General features: G+C 41.1%; 1 protein-coding gene across 1 annotated transcript; it reads left to right on the top strand.

Moving 5' to 3' along the window:
• The first annotated feature begins 961 nt into the window (after nucleotides 1–961).
• On the top strand, nucleotides 962–20,740 carry cntn1a (contactin 1a). Its single transcript, XM_023401471.2, has 20 exons — nucleotides 962–1,196; nucleotides 1,566–1,661; nucleotides 2,719–2,925; nucleotides 4,602–4,701; nucleotides 5,064–5,239; nucleotides 5,562–5,686; nucleotides 6,196–6,313; nucleotides 6,630–6,777; nucleotides 7,698–7,825; nucleotides 8,546–8,718; nucleotides 9,585–9,708; nucleotides 12,464–12,625; nucleotides 12,910–13,059; nucleotides 13,663–13,733; nucleotides 14,848–15,082; nucleotides 16,175–16,278; nucleotides 16,560–16,749; nucleotides 16,899–17,011; nucleotides 17,110–17,266; nucleotides 18,421–20,740. The coding sequence occupies exons 1-20, from the start codon at nucleotides 980–982 to the stop codon at nucleotides 18,495–18,497; spliced, it is 2,871 nt and encodes a 956-aa protein (XP_023257239.2). The 5' UTR covers nucleotides 962–979; the 3' UTR covers nucleotides 18,498–20,740.
• The last annotated feature ends 925 nt before the right edge of the window (nucleotides 20,741–21,665 follow it).

Raw genomic sequence — 21,665 nt, 5'->3', positions numbered from 1 at the left:
CCAGTCTCATTACTGCCCACTGTGCACTCTGTATGCTTCCTATGGTTCGCCATCTCTCAGGCTCTTTTCATAGTCGCAGACCCCATAGTTTGAGAGTCTGCCTTTAAATGGCAAGGTCACAAAGAAGACTATCTTAACCTTCCACGGTTTGATGTGTGTGTGTGTGTGCGTGTGTGTGTGTGTGTGTGTGTGTGTGTGTGTGTGTGTGTGTGCGTGTGTGCGTGTCCGTGCATGACCATCCAGAAACATACCCACCATATATTTTTTATCTTGTTGTTAAACAATCTGCACAAATCATTTTGTTAACACAGATGTTTGTGTTTTTCTCATACCAAGAATAATTTAAATGCCAAAATAGGACACCGCTATGAAAACCTAATAAAAAAATAAGATGTTCCTCCAGCTGTAGCATAAACAGCATTGCCATCATGTCTCCATCTCATTTTGCAGCTCCAAATTTAGAGTGTTTTACATGATCCATTTCAATTTAGATGTAAATATATGTAAATGATACTGCTCAGCATCCCCCAAATCAGTTTCACTGTCAGAGAGCCCAGAATTAGATGTCAGAGGGAAAGGAATTAGCTTTGACCACAGCTGGTATTAAGTATTTAAGAGGGTTCAACCACAGTACAGTCCGTTATGCCTTTCCAAACATGAAATTTGTTTTTGCCTTCATATAGAGCAGCTTCCAGTTTGTGGATCTTGGTAAAGTCTTTCACTGTCTGCAGATGTGTATTGCAAGAGAGATCTATGTCTGTAATCCAGCCTGGGTAGATTATGCCCTGCCTATCAGGGCCAAATGTCAGGTGTTTGCCACATGCAATTAAAATACTGCATGTCACTGCATCAAACAACTTACCTGACAATATCCTCCTTTGTGGTGCTGCATGTAAAACAAACCATTTGTCGACAATTTTGAATATAGGCAAATAGTGGTTATACCCTCCTATATACATTGACACTGGCTGCTTTCAGAATGCACTATTGTACTGACCCCAATTGTTTTTTCTGTAGGTGGAAGCTAAACAAGATGAGAATTGATCTGAATGAAGAGGGAAGCCACTACAGTTTAGTCGGAGGCAACTTGGTCATCAGCAACCCCATCAAAACCACACATGAAGGAAATTACTCCTGTATGGCTTCCAATACGTACGGCACAGTCATCAGCAGAGTGGGCTCCGTCCAGTTTGGATGTAAGTGGTCCGGATGTGAACCGCCATGCAGGCTGCACTGATGAACAGTACCATGCGGACTTAGCACAGAACTGCCCTAGAGCTGTGCTTTCATGCCTATTAAGTGCACTGAAATTGCAAGGGCAGCTGGGACATATCATAAGTGGCGTGGAAAGTGCAATTTGTGAATGGTCTAACTTCATAATGCCAGTGTGGCTAATGTACCTTTCTATTAGAAACCACAGCTCAATTCAAAGGCACAACTTTATGCAGTCCGTAAAACTTTAGTTTAGGGTATATGAAGCTCAAATGTGAATATAAGACAGTGGATTTGGAGTGGATCTTGAGTCTGAAACTGCCTTACAATTGATTTTGTTCTCTGTCTCTTAGATCTCGATCTTTTCTCGTCAGAGGAGAGGGAGACGGTGAAGGTCAAAGAAGGACAGGGGGCAGTGCTGCTCTGTGCTCCCCCACCACATCATCCAGGTACAGCATGTGATCGCTGAGTCTGCATCTGCTTAAGTGTTCCTGCAAGATTATGTTCGACCTCCCTCATCATGTAGCATCATCACTACAGCAGTAGCATTACCTGATTGATAAACAGGTGGACGACACAGCGGCACAGTAGTTGTACAGCACTGTTGCCTGTGTAAGTCAGGTGGACTGAAGATTGTACATTTCCCATACATGTAAATGAAAGTGTGATTGGTATAATAGTCATTAGACATAATGTGCTGTAAACTTTTTATATCCACATTGGGGTTTTTATTGGACTAATGAAACAAATTAGTGAAATAATTAAATGAACCAAAGAAATCTTATCCCCTGTTGGCTTTGGATTGAATTGCCCTTCTTAATGTCCTCCAAAGTATAAAAATAATGACTGATTCTTCCACTGTCTCAATATCAGTTTTTAAGCTTCTTCTCAGTTTGCACCCATCCCCCATGCTGGATTTATTTCCACCCTGCTCATACAAAATGTTTTCATCTTTCTTATTTAGTTCAATCTAATATGTGATCACAAAGGTTGTTGTTTGTTTTCCCTTCTAGTACTGGTCTGCATGTGCCCTCATTTTTATCATTTTTCCTGCTTTTTCATGTCATACGCTTTGAACGTGGTTAAATAAAACTTTTTTTTTTTTTTTGCTGTTATTTAGCCACAGCCCTCGACCCAGAAAACTGTACACATCATTTTAATATTCATGCTAATGCAAATGCCATAAACACAACAGTCTGAAAGCACTGTTAACTCTCTCTCCACAGCGTCAGAATTACCTCAACAAGGCAATGTGCTTACGGTCGCTCTCCATTATGCCTCTCAGCTAAAAGAATTATAAGATTTCATCTGAAAGGTCAATAGATGCTTGAATAATACATTTCCCTCAGCGCTGAAGAATGGTGCTATTTTTATTTTGTATGTGCGCAGATTATTCAAAGTGAGTCAGCTCACACATCTAATCCCCTCGGCTCTTACCAGAGCTGTTGCTATGTGTCCAGAGTCTTGATTGACAGGTGGTGTTTTGTCGTGTCTCTTTCTCTGCAGCCGAGCTGTCATTCCGATGGATCCTCAATGAATTTCCCACCTTCATTCCAATGGACAAGAGGCGCTTTGTCTCCCAGTCAAATGGTAACCTTTATATCTCCAAGGTGGACTCCTCAGACACAGGCAACTACTCCTGCATTGCGTCCAGCCCGTCCATTTCCAAGAGCGTTTTCTCCAACTACATCCCCCTAGTGCCACAGGCTGAACGTTAGTACTTCACTTCCTACCACCCATTGTCTTTCCTGTTGCTTATTTCTGACCTTTCCATGAATGATGGTCACATTCAAGCAGTGGTTTGTGGTTTCTGAGTTCTTCAGATTTACAACCAGTGATTTTATATGATGCACATAAAAGACAGAATGGGACTTGGGCCACAATAACATTTGCAATGCACCGCGATTAATGCAGTATACAGAGACGCACTGTGTCTCGAAGTATAAAATGTACTTAAGCTCAGTATAACAATGAAGTACAACAAACAGATTGAACACAGGTCCCTACAGAACAAAAAAGAAATTATATCCAGGCTGTAACTGTTTTACCAGCAAAAGGAGGTGTGAGGATACAGCACAATCTGAGTATCTCGTTTCTTAAAGAGATGAGTTTCAAAGATGAGCTGGAAGACAAGAAGTGACTCTGCCTGGTTGCAGCAAAATACTGCATTGATTTTCTTTTCTCCTGTCCCCGCTGAAGCACCAAACAATAGTGTTAAATATGATAAGGTCATTCCACTGGCTCTGAATGAGATTCACAGGGACAAATTAGCTCAGAAGTAGACTGAGACTTCCTTTAAGACAGAGCCAGCATGTTATGAAGAATGAACTGGAACATGAACAGCCTCAGAGATGAAGACCAACTGAAGCAATGTGATTATGTGTGCTAATGCTCTGTGTTTTTGCAAGGCTTAATGTAAGAGTCACTTATGTAAAACTAGGCACCACTTTTAACAATTTCCTTAGGGGTCTTCCCAGAATCCATCAAATGTTTACTTTCATAGTCATCTAACTTAAAGCCGACTTCACATGTGGCAAATGCATCTTGAATAGTGGAGCACAACTGGAATGTTTTGTTCCACCGGAGAGATTAGGAAGTGAGCTGAACAGTTGTTTGGGCTCTCTCATGCATATTTGTATTATGAGTTGGCTTCTGGCTATGATGTGGCCTGTATTTAACTAGTTTTTGTGTCCGTGTGTGTGGGAGTGAATATCTTTGCATTTTGCCAAGGCTTTTTTAAAGCCTTGTGTATGACTTATGCAGTTATGATCTGGTTTTTGCAGCATGCTATGTGTTTGAGCATGTGAACACTAGCTGGTTTTAGAGACCAGGATGAGAAACATGGATGCTATGTGAATATATAATCAACTGACACTGTCATGTGGGCAACACAAATCATATTTTTTATTATTGCTACTCTCCTGCTTAAACTGAAACCATCAGCTGAAGAAATGCTCTGGTAAATGAACTGAACCATGTTCATCCTCAGCTGCTGCAGTAACTCAGTCGGTACAGACATGACAGACATGTGTGGCTGAGATGTCAAGAAATCGAAGATACCCTTGGAACTCCACAATGTAATACATACAACAACAAAAAAATCTGGACGTCACGGCAAAAATCAAGTTTACAAGTTAAATTTTTGAATTAGCAGATCTGCCATCTTGAGAAATGCTAGAGACAAACACAGTTCATAAAGTTGCTACTAAAACTTCCTGGGATAACATCAATCCAACAAACTGATGACGGGCACCGTGACAAACCTGGATACTGAAGTTAAAATTAACACCAAATTTGTCATTTTGAAACCACTGTTTATTTCAGGATTAGCAGCTAGACATACGTTTAGCACATGAACTATAATGCTGGCCTGTTGTTATTCCTCTCAGGTCCCATCAGAAAATACCCAGCTGACCTCAATGTCAAGTTCCCAGACACCACTGCTCTGGTGGGGCAGAACATCACCTTGGAATGTTTCGCTTTGGGGAAGTAAGTGAAAAGATTTATTCTGTTATTGTTGTGGCATGAAATAAGGTCATTTAAATGACCCAGCACATCAGTACGTACATACATACTTACTATTGACAACCCAAACACAACATTCATAATAATAGGGATGTATCAGTCTCTCAAAACACCATATTAGTTCACCCTTCATGGATGACATAATGACATTTACAGCAGTATAGACTGAATGAAAGCTCTTTGAATCACTGCCTACTCACAGGGATAAATCATTTAGAAAGCATGTCTCAGAATGATGATGTCTTGAGTGCAATGATGCATATATATTATGTATTACGAGTTAAAACATGTCTCGTGTATTATTTTAATTTCTTTCTCACTCTCAGCCCCGTCCCTGAGATCCACTGGAAGAAGTTAGACGGACCGATGCCACCCAATCACGAGATGGCAGGGGCTCACCTGCATCTGTACAATGTGCAGTTTGAAGACGGGGGCACCTATCGGTGTGAGGCGGTGAACTCGAGAGGAAAGGACTACCACACCGCACGTGTGTCTGTAGAAGGTAAGAAGTATGTTGTTTATCATGCCACCCTTGTTCTTATAAAACATGTCAGTGAACACGCACATTACTTAAATGTAAGTTTTACAAAAAGTCTTTTATCAGCTTCATTAATCCTCAGCAAGGCACTCTGAGGGATAGATTCACCAGCCCTCTATTCTTATCACTACCTAGCACACTTTCTCAGGTGTTTCTCTTTTTAGAACTGATAACTACTTTAATGCCTTAAGTATCACCCCATATCGGCTTTAGGGTTATTCAGTAGCTTTGTAGTTTTCTCATATTTTTCTGTAAACACTGTAACTCTGATTTTCTTCATTTGCAGCTTTTCCTGAGTGGGTGGAGCACATCATCAGCACAGAGAAAGACCTCGGTAGCGAGTACACTATGTCCTGTGTAGCCAGTGGCAAACCTAAACCACGCATCCACTGGCTGAAAAATGGAGAACCGGTAATATTCAAACTCATAAGTCTTTATTGTCCTGTAACTGAGCATTTTAACTGTAGCTGTAAATTACTGCGAGCTCTTTCAAGTCTCATAGAAACTGTTCAGTGTTCATGTTACAGTAGCACAGCAGTGACAGGAGGCTGGCACTGTGGGTACACATCATGTCAGGAGAAAGTATCTGTTGTTGTTGAGTGGGTGCCAGCCAGAATGGGTTGTGTAACCCTCCATAGAAACAACTGTCATCAGGTCTAAAAAAAAAATACCCAGGAGAGTTGCAGATAATGACGGCCGAGTGGGGGAGGTTGTTTGATACATGCTGCTGGATACATCATTATGTATTAATGGAATCTCCTCCCAGTCAAATTAACTGATTGTCATGTATACTTCAGTGGATGTCAACAATCAACAGTTTGATTTTAACCCCTGTGCTTAGTAATAGAATTGAACTGCATGAAAATGGTGAAATGTAGAATGATGATATTTTAACGTTACACTCCTGTTATTTTCCACAGCTTGACAGGAATGAGATGAGGTTCAGCAGCTTGACGTTTGATGATTCAGGGATGTATCAGTGCAAAGCAGAGAATCACCATGGAGTCATCTATGCCAATGCAGAGTTGCGTGTGTTTGGTGAGTCAAACTTTGGCTGCAGCTACAGCACAAATGGCTGCATCAGAGATTTAGAGGTCACTTGCTGGAGCTCATTAGGACGTATGTAGTGCTATGTCAGATTTTATTAAGAAAAATAACTTTTATATTGCTGAAAAAAAACACATACATGAGAAAATTGACTGACAATGGTCATTCATAGTAGCATGCACAATATCTTACATAAGTACGCTAGTCACTTTTATGAATTGAAAATGTGTCATAAATGTATGCATGCCTGCAGTTAATGCATATTCTACTAAGTTTGTGATGAATAATCCACATCGTCCTTCCTCAGCCTGCGCTCCCACGTTTGAACACAACCCAGTGAAGAGAGTCCTGGCAGCTAAAAACGGCCGGGTGGTGATCGAGTGTCGACCCAAAGCAGCCCCGAAGCCAACCTTCTCCTGGAGCAAAGACACAGAGCTGCTCTCCAACTCTACCAGGTGAGCGGTCTCATGATAAGATGGCACACTTCCTTATGTCTTCTGATCTGAAAATACTGTCTGTCTTGATTCAGAGTGGATGGTTCATGATGGATGAGTTTTAATGCAGTAGTTAATGCAAATATCAATCTTTTTCTGACTGTGAGACATATCTGGGTCATATTAGCACAAAGACAAATATCTGAGAATGTAAAGTCTCACCATTAGCGAGACACGTACAATATAATGATTTAGCTCTAGTAAGCTCTGATAAGCTGTAGATCTCCTATATACTGTATGACAGCAAAATCTTTCGGGTTTTTTGTCTGTGCACCGCTCTGCCGTCTCTCACTGGTTGACATTAAGCTCATGCTCAAGCTCATCAGCCTGGTCAGACTGGATGTGTAAACCCCCTCCTCGCTGACACACAAAAAAGCCTCGTCTGGAAGCTCTGAGACCCCGGAACTCTTCTCCCCATCTCACACACTCCCATTCACCACAGTGGGACGCGCAGAGAGGAGGAGCAGCAGCCAAATTACTATGCAGTATATGCCTCCTCATTCTCTCTATGGCTGCCGTCTGCGTGAGAGAGGGTGTGGAGTAGTGACGGGGCAGCTTGGCACAATGCTGTTTGTCATGCATGAATATGAAATATGCAGAGAAAAATGAATCAAACATTGTTGCCTTAGCCTTTAGCACAATTTAATGTTGCTTCTTGCTGAGTAGTTTCAAGTTCACTTACTGTTTTTTTTCCTCAGAGAACCATATATCCATTAGAGTGCTGGCAGACATTCAGAGCTCTTTCATCATTTTTCATCATCCACATATCCATGGAATAACATTCGTATGGACTTTTGACCTTCGTATGGTGCTGAATATTTTATACCGTATAGTTCTTTCTTACTTCAGTGTGTGAAGAATTAATTATTTTTTCTCCTCAGGGTGTTCATCTGGGAGGATGGGAGCCTGGAGATCCTCAACGTGACGCGAGCAGATGAAGGCAGGTATACCTGCTTCGCCGAGAATGACCGGGGCAAGGCCAACAGCGTCGGCTCTCTGTTGGTTACAGGCAAGTTCCAGCTAATGAACAATGTGTAATTGACAACTCTCTTTATGCCTTTTTTTCCTGATGCTTCCAGGACAGCTGGTGTTGCTTGGACTAATGTCAGCCGTGGCTGGCAATCATTCCTGTCACTCTCTGTCCCACCAAACCTTCCTGACCTCCAAATGTCTACGGTTGTTGAATTATGGCCATCTGAGCAGAGTGACAGTGTACAGGCTACAGGCTATTGGTAGATATTCAGTCTTTCCCCCCAAGGCAAGAGGAGAATTGCTTTAGATTAAATGTGACGAGACAAGGGATGAGTCTTCACCACTGTTCAATGAAAGATGAGAAATAAACTTGAGTTATGAACATGTCGGGACTGTTTGATTGAATAGCAAATAATAACATCGGTTTGGGCTTTTTTTTGCTTGTCATTTTTTAAGACATTCAATTTTAGCTGTTAGACATTTTTAGTGGAAATACAGCTCTTTTCTGCCCTCTCCTGGACATGTGCATGTATTGAACAGTTACACCTATTTCATAAAAACAGCATAGATCTGTCCACTATGTGACTCCTCAAGATTCCCTTTTTCATGTAAGTTGTTTGCCTGTAACTTGACTCTGTTGAATCAAATCTCCTCTAAAAAAAAAATTTAAAAAAATCCTGGACTGATGTATTCAGAGGCTGGACCGAACTCTTACTTATCAACACTGATCTCCTCTACTTCTTGTGTTTTTCCCCAGAGTCCACAAAGATCACCTTGGCACCGTCCAACGCTGACGTTAAAGTGGGTGAGAACGCCTGGATGCAGTGTGCTGCGTCACATGACCCCTCTTTGGACATCACTTTCATCTGGTCCCTGGATGGCAGAGTCATTGACCTACACAAGGATGGCCAACATTATGAACGCACCCCGGTAAGAAATCATATTGGTTAGTTAATGTTTTTATACATAATCATAGTTTAACATGGTAGCCACATCTTTTCCATAACGACAAACTCTTAGCTTTAGCCTGGAGTTCATCCATGTCAATTCATATTTGAGTTTGGGTTGATGCCTGTAGTATTTTCACTGGAATACCTGAAATGGAAAAATACGGCCTGTTTTAAATGAATATGACTCAGCCATTTCACATTCCTTCCCTGAGTGGAATTGTGCATTGTGCATCAGTTAAATAGCAATTTCTGCTAACATTCATTATTTTTGACATGACATACTCCCTCTCTCTCTTAGCGCAGCTCTAACCGTAAGCTAGTGGTCAGCATTTTTCATTTGTCACTCTGCCTGCTAAACAAATACCAAATTATGATAATGATTGATGATTCCCCATTTTTGTACACAAGGAGGATTTTCCCCTCCTGAAGATGGGGTCCAGCTCCACTTTATTATGTTTGTGTGGTATTAGCAAAACCAATGCAGTCATGCATTTAAAGTAAATTAAAGTAGATTTCTGTGTTGGTTTTACCTTTTTACAGTGACGGTGCTGTCTAAAGCAAACGTTGTGTGGAGCCTGACGTTTCTCGACAGGGAAAGAGATGATAGCCCTTTAGCTGAAGCCCATGTCCACGTCACCTAATTGGTTGATATTTCAGTCCCTCTGGTCTTGCAAGTGACTGAAATAATTATATGCTTATTTCCAGATGAGTTTCAGGCTGAGTGAGAAAATATCTAACATGATCATTTCCTTTTGACAGGCACACAGTAGGAGCACTTTGCCTCATGATGAATCACGTTTTGTTCACTCCTAAATGAGCTGTTGTCTGCTTTGTTGTTTTATGCAGAATGGGAGCTCAAATGGAGAGCTGCTGATTAAAAACGTCCAGCTGAAGCATGGCGGACGCTACAGCTGCACCGCACAGACCCCCGTTGACAACATCACGGCCTCTGCCCACCTGGTCGTCAGGGGTGAGTCATGACTGGTGCAATTATACATATTCATACATCCTTGTACATAAATGTCTTAAAAGCCCAAACACTATTCTCTGCCAAAATTATAACAATTTTGTTTTGTTTTTTACATTAGAGGTTTCTGTGTTTTTGTCTGTGCTCTCCTCACTGGTTTGAAGTCAGCAGGATTGTGGTGATGTCACTAATCAGGATTAAGTAGTATTTATATTTTTTTTCTTATTTATATAAGACAGTCAATAGGTTTTTTGGGTACTTTCAATCAAATCTGATCAAACCACACACACACTGCCCTGACAGCATTTAATGAGCTAGAGAAATACTTTACGGATTTGAAGCTTTAATTATATAGAGTCTGTTAAACTGAACACAAGAACACCACAGTTTGTTGGACACATATTCCTGAATTACTCATTAGAACTTTCTCCAACTTTTATTTATTTTTATTATTAATATACAGCTGGAAAGTGCATGTGTGTGTGAAAATAAGAGAGGAAGAGACAGAGACAGACAGCACAAGTGCTGTATGTTGTCCAGTACATGTTTGAAGAGAAGTAAATCTCTCCAGAGTAACCAGACCGTAGCCTGTTCTGCGGGATAATCTGTCAACCCCGAGACTCCATGGGAAAGAAAGAAAGAGAGAGAGAGAGCTGGAAGGAGCTATGGAAGGAAGTGAATTGTGTCCTCATGCAGGAGACAGAGACACAGAGCGGACACTAACTATCTGCCACTACCACCTAGACTGTCTGTTCAAAGATGATGCATTTAGACACCAAGCAGTGGCTACAGCCTCTCCAAAAATAGTGAAAAATTCAACTCAAGGACATATGTGCTGGTGCTTGGCCTCTACATCACATAGTTTGGCTGAATGCTGGCACATTGCAAATTAGCTCATATTTATCCAAAGCATCCAGTTAGCCAACTAAGAAGATAAACTGTACATTTTTTGTATGAATGTTTTTTTTGGCATGAGTTTTAATAACAAGCTGTTGCTGTGGTTGCATTGTTAGACACAGCAGTATACCTAATTAAAATGAATAGAACAAGCAATGCTTCTGTGCCATTAAGAACTGTTATGAATAGAGTTTCAGCTTCCACTTGTCTTCATTATAACTGAATAAAGTAGCACTTTATAGAGAGAGAGAGAGAGCATCACAGCAACCAGTGTGTTTTGTAGTTATTAGTTGTGTAATGCATTGTGGTGAGCGTTTGGCGACTAGTATGTAGAACATGATGGATTTTCTTTCTCTCAACACAATATTTTGATACGGTGTTCTGTTGATTTCAGCACTTGCTCTTTTAGCCATATACAGATATAATCATGCACAAAATAAACACTGCCACACTTCCGCAGTCCTCTGTCTGTCATTTACTGGATTTCACCTCCTGGATGATTCATCAGGCTTTGTTTTCACCCTCCACTTCCTGATGAGTGAGAGCTTGCCTTACAGCCCTCCCCTCGGGTCTTGAAACAGGCCCAGCGTTGGCGGACAAAGGGTCTCTTCAGATAGGAAACCAAGAACTCTAGCAGTGATCTGGTTGCCAGTGATCCCTGTTGTGCCCTGGGTGTGCTGCCACTGCTGCTGCTTTCAGAGCAGGTGTTGACAGACGGCCAGGTGAACGCACAGCAGCTGACTGTGACGTCTCCCTGAGTGGAACCAAAACACAGGCCCAGGGCCGCTCCTAATGGAGTGCCAAATGCCAGCAGTCCGGGGCGCAGTGAGGGAGAGATGAAAGACGGCCATTTATCACAGCAGATGAGGAAGCAGATCTGCTTCGGGAGATTGTTGAAGCTAACAACACAGCTCTGCACCTGTAGCTTGTTATTAGTAGGGATTTGAGATAGGGAGAAGAGTTGTTTTCATACGATGGGTGTGTGTGTTTTTGTAGCGTAATGTTACAGTCTTGCCTGGAACAGTGTTGAAATGTGGCTGTGTTAACTTAAGTGCCTGTGAATTAGGAGAACTATTCATAAACTTTATTAAATTTGGTTGTTGGGATACAGTATCTCACTGAACCTTATCAGTTCAAATACACACTGTGCTAAGCGTTCATCCATATGACACAGTATTGTACAGACATAGAAAAAAAAATCTGTGCAATATTTCATCCCTTACATTGAATTATAAAAAACTAAATTTCTCTTTCCATCTCTTAGAGGAGAGCTGAAGCTTAAGGGCTGTCCAGCTTTGGCTGTCTAATCGCCTTACTTGTCTCGGCTCATATTCATGACTTGGAAAAAGTAAATCCTGGCTGATTTCCGATGCTGCGGGTTGGGAGGCTAACCCTGACACAGTCTGGGTTTTCTATTAGACCATTTTTATGTTTCAAAGGAAGAATCAAGAGGAGCAGGAGGACCAAGAGAAACACTGGATTCAAAAGCTTCTGCTTAAGCTTCACTTCATATGTGTCCATGGGCTCTAAGCTCTAATGCCTTAATCCATCAGTCTTTGCTGATGTCTCTTAAAAAGACACTAACAAGAGGAATTGTAAGGGCTTTGATGTACTTCGTTCCATATGCATCAAACACTGTCATGTAATTTTGGAGACAAATGTTGAAATAAAAAGTTGTTAAATGACTCAGGACTTTTGACAAGAATTTCTCCATGAGCTTGGATGAAGATAAAGGTCACTGTCTGCCTGAGGGACAAGTCAAAGTGGAGGATTCCTACTACACAGCTCTGCAGCCACACTTGTGCTCATCACCCATCAAACACCACTTTTAAGTTGTCTCTTATTCTTTTCTTCACTCCAGGTCCCCCCGGTGCACCAGGTGGGGTGCGACTGATAAACAAAACTGACAAGAGTGTAACGTTGCAGTGGAGCCGAGGAGCAGACAACCACAACCCCATCTCCAAATATACTGTCCAGTACAGGGACTCCTTCTCAAAGGATGTGTGGAAGAATGCCACTACATGTGAGAATACTAGTTGGTCAAATAAACATTGCTACCTTAATGCTGAGCTGACTCTGGTGATATAATAATTTGGGTCATGCCACATAGTGATATTGTCGGCCTACATGGTAGTTAATGTCTCGTAAAAATGGCTAAATTGTAATGTAGTCATGCCTCCAGGACTAAAATATAGGAATGGTTTTCCCAAAACAGAACTTCATTATTGTTTTAAGGATATTTTTGTTAAATTGCAGGACAGCACAACCTGCGCTGCTCAGTGCTGAAATCTGTGCATTTCTCTCCAGCTCCTGCAGATGTAGAGGGCAATGCTGAGACAGCCACAGTGACGGATCTGTTCCCCTGGACAGAATATGAGTTCAGGGTGATTGCCACCAACACTCTTGGGACAGGAGAGCCAAGCAGCCCGTCACCTAAAGACAAAACCCTGGAAGCAAGTAAGATTGTGTCCTGACTATAGGCTTACATAGGGTGAATAAGATGTATAGGGTAAAGAGTCAGAATAACTTGAAAGGTCATGGAAATGTGCTGCTACAGTCCAGCTTTCCAATCTGATATTTATTCATCATCATTTTATTATAGCACTGTTTACTTATGTTAAGTATTGCTGTAGGAATGAGTCAGCAGAAATCCCATCATGCTACGCTTCCTACAGTAGAAGCATGCTGCCAAACTCACCACACAAACCTCTACAAATGAGCACTTTGCTGAAACTGTATACTGAAATTCAATTATAAAATGGAAATCACAGGCCTACAGTAACCTCTCTTAAAAAAATAATCATCATTTGAGAGTAAGCTATTAGACTCAAAGCAAAACAAGAGAAGTTTTGCCCCTCTGTCTCCCTCAGTGGCAAGGTTCCCACATGGACATTAAGGTGTTGCATTTGGCTCAGGAGAAGACATTGATATTATATTTGCAGAGGAAGGATGTTTCAGTAGTGCTGCCAGGGATAGCTTACAGCCTGTGTGGGTTGGCGTTGTTTGTGTGGGTTTTTTAGCATGTGGGCTCAGAGTTTTGTTCTTGCTGTCTCATTGTAGTTCCTGTGGTGGCGCCCCTGGACATCGGCGGGGGCGGAGGGATCAGCAGAGAACTGACCATCACATGGACGGTAGGTCTGGACTTTCCACTGGGCGTAGGGGTGAAAAGGTTACAAGTTCATGTAAAAGTACTGGGCTGCTATCACATGCTAAACCACTAAAGGTTACCTGAGGAAAAAGGATAATAACCTTATTACTTTTTGAAACAATGTTAAGAAATACTTCACAGAAGAAAAAAAAACACTTTGATGATACAAAACTGAGGATAAACACACACTTATTTTAATGAGATGTTGGTTTGTAGGCATACACAATAAAAAGAGAACAGATTGCTGCACGCATGACTCTGTTATTTCAATTTATAAAGTCTGACAATACAAATAAAAAGTGGTACAGGAAAATTAATCAAACATTAAAAAAATGGGTACAGAGAAACCATTCAGTTCAGAATGCAAGTTAATGCGATGCAAGTCTCCTTTTAACAGAGATTAAAAAGAAGCCGTTGTTGACAGTTTTGGAGGACAACAGCATAGTACTGTGCGTGAGCATATTAAAAATGAGTAAGAGGACTATAGAAGTTGAGGACAGCACATCGCAGAGCATACAGAACATGTAGAGGAACTGAAGAATAGGCATTGGCTGGAACAAAACAATCACTATCAACAAAAATCAATGACTGAACTGAATTATTATCCTCTCCTTCCCCCTGATGCAGCTGTTGATAAATTAACTCTCATGAGTAAATTGCCTTTTGCTTGGCTGAGGCATGGGCGTTCAATTCCCGAGCAGCTGGAGGATGAGACGATGTGTTTAGGGGTTAGCGTTGCCGGCATGTCTTGCTGGACATATGGTGTGATGATAAAGCAAGGGTGCCAGCAGAGGAAATGAGGCGTAAGGGCAGATTAAGAGGGACGAGCCAGCAAACTGCCACAACTATTTGTATATAAATCACAGAATGCCGTCATTTTTACTGAGAGATATGTAAACATCATCTGGTTACTGGAGTTAGCCCTTTCCGAATCTTGCCATTAATCCTGGTACATAGCACAGGCATAAGGGGGTGATGCATGATATGCATGACGTGAAATCTGACAGGATTAAGACTTTAATTCCAGGTTTGAAATGTGTGTTGGATAAAACATTTGAGGTAATTAACAGTAATGTTTTTTTTTTTTTGGTCATCAGCCTGTACAGCCACAGTATTACTATGGGCCAAATTTTGGCTACATTGTGGCCTTCAAACCTCAAGACGAATACCAGTGGAGGAGGGTGATCGTAGCCGACCCACAGGCCAACCGCTATGTCCACAAAGAGTCGTCCATCCCTCCTTCGACGGAGTTTCAAGTCAAAGTCAAAACATTCAATAGCAAAGGAGAGGGACCCTACAGCCTAACGGCCATCATTTACTCTGCACAGGATGGTAAGCACTAAAAGAAATTCATAGCTCCTACTCAACACTGAAGCGCAGATGCGGAAATGTGCCAAAACAATCTGAGAGCAGTGTCACAGAACGACCTGGTCCTGTTTTCTCAGAGTCCCAGGGAACGAGGAATCCTTCAATATGCCGACACTTTGCCATTTCAATCTGTCAGTGTCAGCTACTTATCGCCACCAATGTTTTCAGTGGAGTAGGACCCATTTAATAGGAGTTCTCATGTATAGTTGTGAGGAATTTTAATACCCCCTTGAAAGTGAACCCATCTTCTCCTCTCTCTCTTTTCTTGCGGGGGGATTATCATGATCTACGTAGCATGAACCATAAAGCTGATAATTCGCCCAAGGATGCAAAGCATTTAGCCTACTTATTAACTTCCACTGACAGACAGTTGAGATAACCACTGGCAACCCAGACACGATGGGTTACAGAGATTCCCCCGTTGTCATGGTAGCACACTTTTGGGAAACGCTTGCCATTGAAAGTCTATCCTTTTTCTAGCCAAGCCTGCAAATCGCTCTGTCTCTGTCGCTCAGGCGTACATGTGACCGTTTGTATTTGTGTGCATGCTTGTTGTGCAGCATTGTTTTTCTACATCAGTCTCTGTTAAACGTGGTGATTTTATGTGATGGGTTGTTGGTTCAAGGCCCAGTGTGACAATTTAACATTCAAGGACAGTTTCCTGGCAGGGACAGTTTACACACACTGTATAACTGGCCCATAAGTCACGGAGAAGTGTACGATGGCCTAGTGAAGGAATGTGGGCCAAGAAGGATTTCTCTCACTTTTCTATGCTTACAATGATTAATTCACATCACTAAAACGATGCATAAGCACCACTGAGTGAAAAATGGCATTAGTAAAGCCAATAGACACAAATCAGGAAGCGATAGGTGGTTTATGGTCAGGGTAATGGATCCATTAGTTTGTGTGGTGCATAATCATACACAGCAAATATGCTGCGTTGGAGTTTTGTGTGTGCAATATAAAAATTATCGCTGAAGGGCATGTCCTTGAAATGGTTCTCTTACTGTGCTGTAACCTATTTATCACAGTGTGTACTGTGTCTCTCCTCAGCTCCATCTGAAGGTCCCGTAAGTGTTGACGGCAGAGCTCTCTCTGCCACAGAAGCCATCGTGTGGTGGTTGCCCCTCTTACAGAGCAATATTGATGGATACCAGGTCAGCAGAAAGTTTTACTGAGGCATGCTGGAAAAAAAAACAAACAAGAGATGAACTATTGCTCAGGTCATGTATCATCTAAAACCGTGTTTTTTGAAACACCCATTAGAAGAACTTTTGCACCTGCTAGTTTTATATTCCATCTTAGTTTTTCTTTTTTACTTGTACTCTGCTTGTTATGAGATTTTACCTTTCCTCGTGCTGTGAATCAGTTCTTACAAGTGCTGTAAAACCAAGATTTTAGATCCTACTCATCTCACCTCTGTGCCTGTGTGTCCCAGGTGAAGTACTGGAGGAATCAGGAAGATAGTGAGGGTGGGGCTCAGAGGGTGGTGGTGCCTGGCAAGGAGAACCACACCAGGCTGGAGGGTATGAGGCCCGACTCCCATTACCTTATTGAGGTTCGGGGCTACAACTCTGCAGGATACGGGCCACCCAGCGAGCACCTCCGGATCCACACCAAGAAACCTCGTATGTTGTGCTTTAAAGCGGTTTAGTATTAACCAGCAGGATCTGCATGGAAAACAACATGTCGGAACCATGTATAGTATATGTTTTACTGTATATGAGTCACTTTAATATAACTGTTTTTCCTTACTTTTTTTTGTGTCTTTTACCAGCTCCAAGTCGACCCCCTAAAATAATAGGTAAAAAGTTAAAGGGCCAATCAGTGAATATTGCCTGGGAGCACGTGGAACCGCTGGCTAACGAGGCATCGATAGATGGTTACAAAGTGAGTACAGTTTACTTTAGTGCAGATTAAATCTCTCTGAGGCGAAACAGTAGCTGTCGGGTACCTTACATTTATACCTTATTTGTGCATGTACCCAGGTGCTGTACAGGCAGCAGGGCCACTCCACAGGAACTCTGTACACAACAAGTAGGCGGTACATAGACCTTCCCATGCCCACAGATGGGAACTATGTTGTGGAGGTCCGGGCGCACTCAGAAGGAGGAGATGGGGCTGTGGCACGAATCCACATCACAGGTAACAGACACAGGCCTCAGTGTGAACTTGTCCCCTTTATTCACGTTTCTGAATTATTTATAGTGCAGTGGTAACATGTTTGTAAGCAAATCTGGTTCAAGTTTAATTAATAAAACTTTGAACTTGAACTACTCTCCTGATTGGTCACTATTTTGATGAAGTAAAAAATGTTTATAAATAACCATTACAGTTTTACAGACTATCATAGTAATAAAGTAAAATAATGTTAAAATGAAATGTTGAAGGAGTCTGGAGTCGGTCTATATGTGTCTGTCTATATATTTTCTATATAACACAGTTTAAGCTATATACACACACACTTTATGACAAAGGCTCTAATTTAGAAGAATGAGCCTTCCTTTCCATTCAGTGGTATTTTCTGTTCGGTGAGCATCTAAATTAAATTTAATGACTCAGAATAATCACTTGTGAAAAAAATATTGTGCCATCCTCACCCAGGTTTAGTTTCACATCAGTGGAATAGAAATAAAGAAAGCCTTCAGTTATCTAATCACATTTTAAATCCACAGTGGTGAGGTGACACACTGTGACTGTTTGGTCTTGGCCTGCCATTTGCTAGTGGGATTATACCAGGTTCAAAGTTGGCGGGAGGTTATCATTTGTCACAGTTAGAGGGTTCCCATGGGCCCGGGCAGAGCTGTCAGTTCAGGTTTCATACCTTAGATTGAGGGCTAAAGATGGGAAACTTAACGGTTCATGACTAAAGCCTTGATAGCCCAGTGACTGGATCCTCTCACTGGCTGATGGACTGACAGGTAGGCTGACTGGATAGAGGAAGCCTTAAGCCTCTGTAATTGATCTTGATGAGTAGAGGAAACCCCTCCTGTGGTTTTCCTTATCCCTTATCGTTCAGTCCAGACCTGACAGCTTGATTTCACAGACCTGGGAATTTAAGCCGTGGAGGATTTCAGATGCAGGGCATTGACAAATGGAGGAGCATTTAAGGTGATCCCCACACAGATGGGGTGTAATATCAAACTTCACACACCAAATATGGTCTTTAGTTTGATGGATGAGAGCTGGAAACTCATGGGACATTGCATTTTTTTCCCTCAAATCAGCAGCAAATTTGACTGTCAGTCTAGTGAATTTCTGAGTGAATATTGACATAGATGTATGTGTGTGTTTCTCAGGTGGAAGTGTGATGGCTGCCCAGTCTCTCAGTGTACTCTCCCTGCTCCTGGTGGCTCTCCTCTGCCTGAACCTCTGAATGTAGCGCCATCCGTGTCTTCCCGTGAAGAAGACTCTTTATGGTTGATGCCTGTAAGGACTTTGGGACTTTCCACAATCTTTTGGTTCCACCCTGTAACCCGGGACGTCGTATTCCAACTCTTGTGGAAAAAGTGGAAAAAGACAGAAATGGAAAAAATTGGAAATGGACAAAGACATCCCTTATTTATCCACAAAAAGCCTCTTTGGAGGAGTGTCAAAGGAGTTCTGTCAACTTTTTAAATATGCCTTATATAAATGACTGCACTTATCTTTCACAGTGACTTGTTTTAAAAATGGATCATGACTGAAAGTGTGAACATTAACGCTTCGCACAGGTTGGCTGTTTAGTGTTTTTAAAATGTAGGCTTAATTTGATCTGTGACATTTTGAATAAAAAATCTGACCTACAGTGCATTCCATAGTTTAAGGTAAACAAGCAGCTGTGAAGGATAAGTGTATGAGTTTATAAAAATGTCTTTATGTCTTTCTTTACTTGCAGTTCAGTGGCATTTTCTTATGTTTTCTTTTCTAAATGAAGCTCATCCTCTGTTACAGAGATACAGTCAAAGCAAATTTTAAACTCTCACATACCTGATTTTATAACAAGCATCATAGAGAAAAGAGCAATTTATGTCATGCTAAAATAATATATCCAATAACTGATATAATTTTGCCATCTAATATACTATGGATGTTATGAAGAAAAATAGATTGGTATCACCTGCAATCAGTGCTTATTTCCAAATCATAATGTGAGCTCTCTATTAATAATAGAGTACCAATTGAAAATTGTGTGCATGTTGACATTGTGACAAAAGTGGGTTTTGAAAAGTGTTTGGGAGTTCACGCTCATGGATCCATACTTGCAAAGCTGAATGTAAAGCAAAGAAGAGGAGCAGGAAGTGAACATATCAAACATGCAGTTTCAAAGACAGAACAGCAGCAAACATGTAACAGTGGTTTATTTTGATTGCTTGACACCTCTGGTTGTATTTGTACATCTGTGCAGTGATCAAGGCTTTGCCACAACATCTGGTCCAATGCTGGAAGTGATGCTGAAACCTGCTCCATGTTAGTGAACCTAAACCTAAATGAAAAGTACTTTTGTTTTGACTGTATCATTAGGACCTCAGTGGTACCAGCTGGTGCTTTGTAAAGAATGTTGGCATTTTATTTTTTCGTGTAAACATTTTTCATTTCATCATTCTCGTTTATGGCTTTGTGTGAGAGTCACTATTAACAGTTACAGTGAACGGTAGCGACGCTCATGCCCTCCAATAATTGTGCAATGTTTGATTCATCTGTGGCTACTTTATATTTTCTAATACGACAACTTGCCTAGCTCCTATAACAGTAATCTAGTATATTTCATTTTTCATTATCTTGTATTAACAGAAGATAAGCAAAGCCATCCATGTCGGCGGTAAGAGCCCATCCAAAGCTCATGACGTTGTTTCCACTGCATTATTTTTGTCTTTTTATTAACATGTGATCAGAGATATATAAACATTATCAACTGTTGCCATTTTTGTTTATGATTATTATATTTGTATGTCTTGACCCACCTCTGGTTGGACAGTTTAAAGGTTTATTTCCCTCAACAACAAATGCTGCGTTTTGAATTCCTCTGATTCACTTCTTGAGTGACTGATGCTGGCCATGCTTCTACATTGTGACTATATCAACATCCACCACAAAGTGCTTTTGCCAGTTTTCCTTCATGCGACGAATCATAAAAAGAGTTGCCAAATGCATGAATGCCTTGAACTTTGACATTTTGGCCGAAAGCAGTGGCTCTACATTCTAACATGCATGACACTGGAAACAAAGTGTACATTACTTTGCAAGAAATCAGCATCATAGCAACTTCTCAACCTCCGTGCTTCATATGAAATACATTCCATTTCTGCGTGACATCCCTATACGTCAGAGACAGTATAGACCTAAGCCTAATATGTGCATTAGCTGTTAAGCTCCATTATCTCATATAAAGTCTTGGGGAGAGTTTTTAGAGAGAAAATCTTACACTGACTAAAGGAATCTCACTCATTAGAGTTCAGAAATGGTCCTGCAGTCTTGTGCACTTGATGGTTGGGATTTGGTGGCATCACTGGTGGCAGTGGCGACGTATGTTTGGCTCAGTTCACTGCTTCACTGGACGTGAGCGGCACATGTGAGGGTTGAAACTGGAACCTCTCATTGGCTGGACAAGGAACAATAAAAGTGTAGTTAACTATTAAATTGCTCCTGTTTTTTGTTTTTTCTGACATGAGTCTGTGGGAATGCAACAATCTGAGTTTCATGAAAACCTAAGTGGGAGTGCAGCTGATTATGAGTCTGAGAGCACTGAGTACTGGTGAGTCAGAGTTACAGTTCACAGTGGTGAACTTTTTCAGAGCTATTTAGATTCTTTACTCAAGTCAAAGTAGCAATACCACAATATAGAAGTTTACATAAGTAAGTAAGTAAGTAATTACAAGAACAAAGTCAACAGCTAACAGTAAAATGTAGTTTAGGATCAAAAGAAGAAATTCTGATTATGGAGAGAGGCTGCTTACAAATGGATTTTTTATAACTTGGCAACCCAAACGTTACCCCTACTAATAGCTTTAGACTAATCTGTCCAAAAAAATGTAACCATTAATTATACTGTGGGGTGACTTTCATAAATACAGTTTGAAAGTTTGTTCTGCAACCAACTATATTTTGTAAGCTCCTAATATATTAAACTATATTAAAGAAAGTAACATACAACTTCAACTGTCAGATAAGTGTAGCAGGCTATAAAGTACAATCTCTTCTTCTGAAATGTTGTGGAATACAAGTAAAAAGTTACATAAAATGGAAATGCTCACGTACAGGTACCTCAGAACTGTATTCAAGTAAATGTTCATAGTTACCTTCCACCTCTGACAGTCGAAGACGACACTGATGTGTTGATGTAAAATCTTGGTGTTTGTTCAGGAGTCAAAGTGTAAGTTGGATCTCTCACATATGACTCTCAATTGGGAGTAAGGCTATCATACGGTATACATACCGTATGCTATGTTAACCATAGATTTACAGTCATTTTTGCATCTATAATCTTCAACAAATGAACCTTTGGTAAAAGTGCAATAAAAGAGATCTGATCCCTTACACACAGGGAAAACAACCCCACCATAAG

Source organism: Seriola lalandi, unplaced genomic scaffold (genome assembly GCF_002814215.2).
Source record: "Seriola lalandi dorsalis isolate HSWRI2012SDOR001 ecotype SW California unplaced genomic scaffold, Sedor1 jcf7180002053683, whole genome shotgun sequence".
NCBI lineage: Eukaryota > Metazoa > Chordata > Actinopteri > Carangiformes > Carangidae > Seriola > Seriola lalandi.
The sequence above is the reverse complement of the archived record's forward strand: the minus strand, read 5'-3'. Positions and strand labels throughout refer to the sequence as shown.

Coding starts and splice junctions, on each gene's coding strand:
- cntn1a (XM_023401471.2), top strand. CDS start 980: ATGCACTATTGTACTGACCCCAATTGTTTTTTCTGTAGGTGGAAGCTA. Junction 16,279..16,559: donor GCAATATTGATGGATACCAG/GTCAGCAGAAAG, acceptor TGTGTGTCCCAG/GTGAAGTACTGGAGGAATCA. Junction 16,750..16,898: donor GATCCACACCAAGAAACCTC/GTATGTTGTGCT, acceptor GTCTTTTACCAG/CTCCAAGTCGACCCCCTAAA.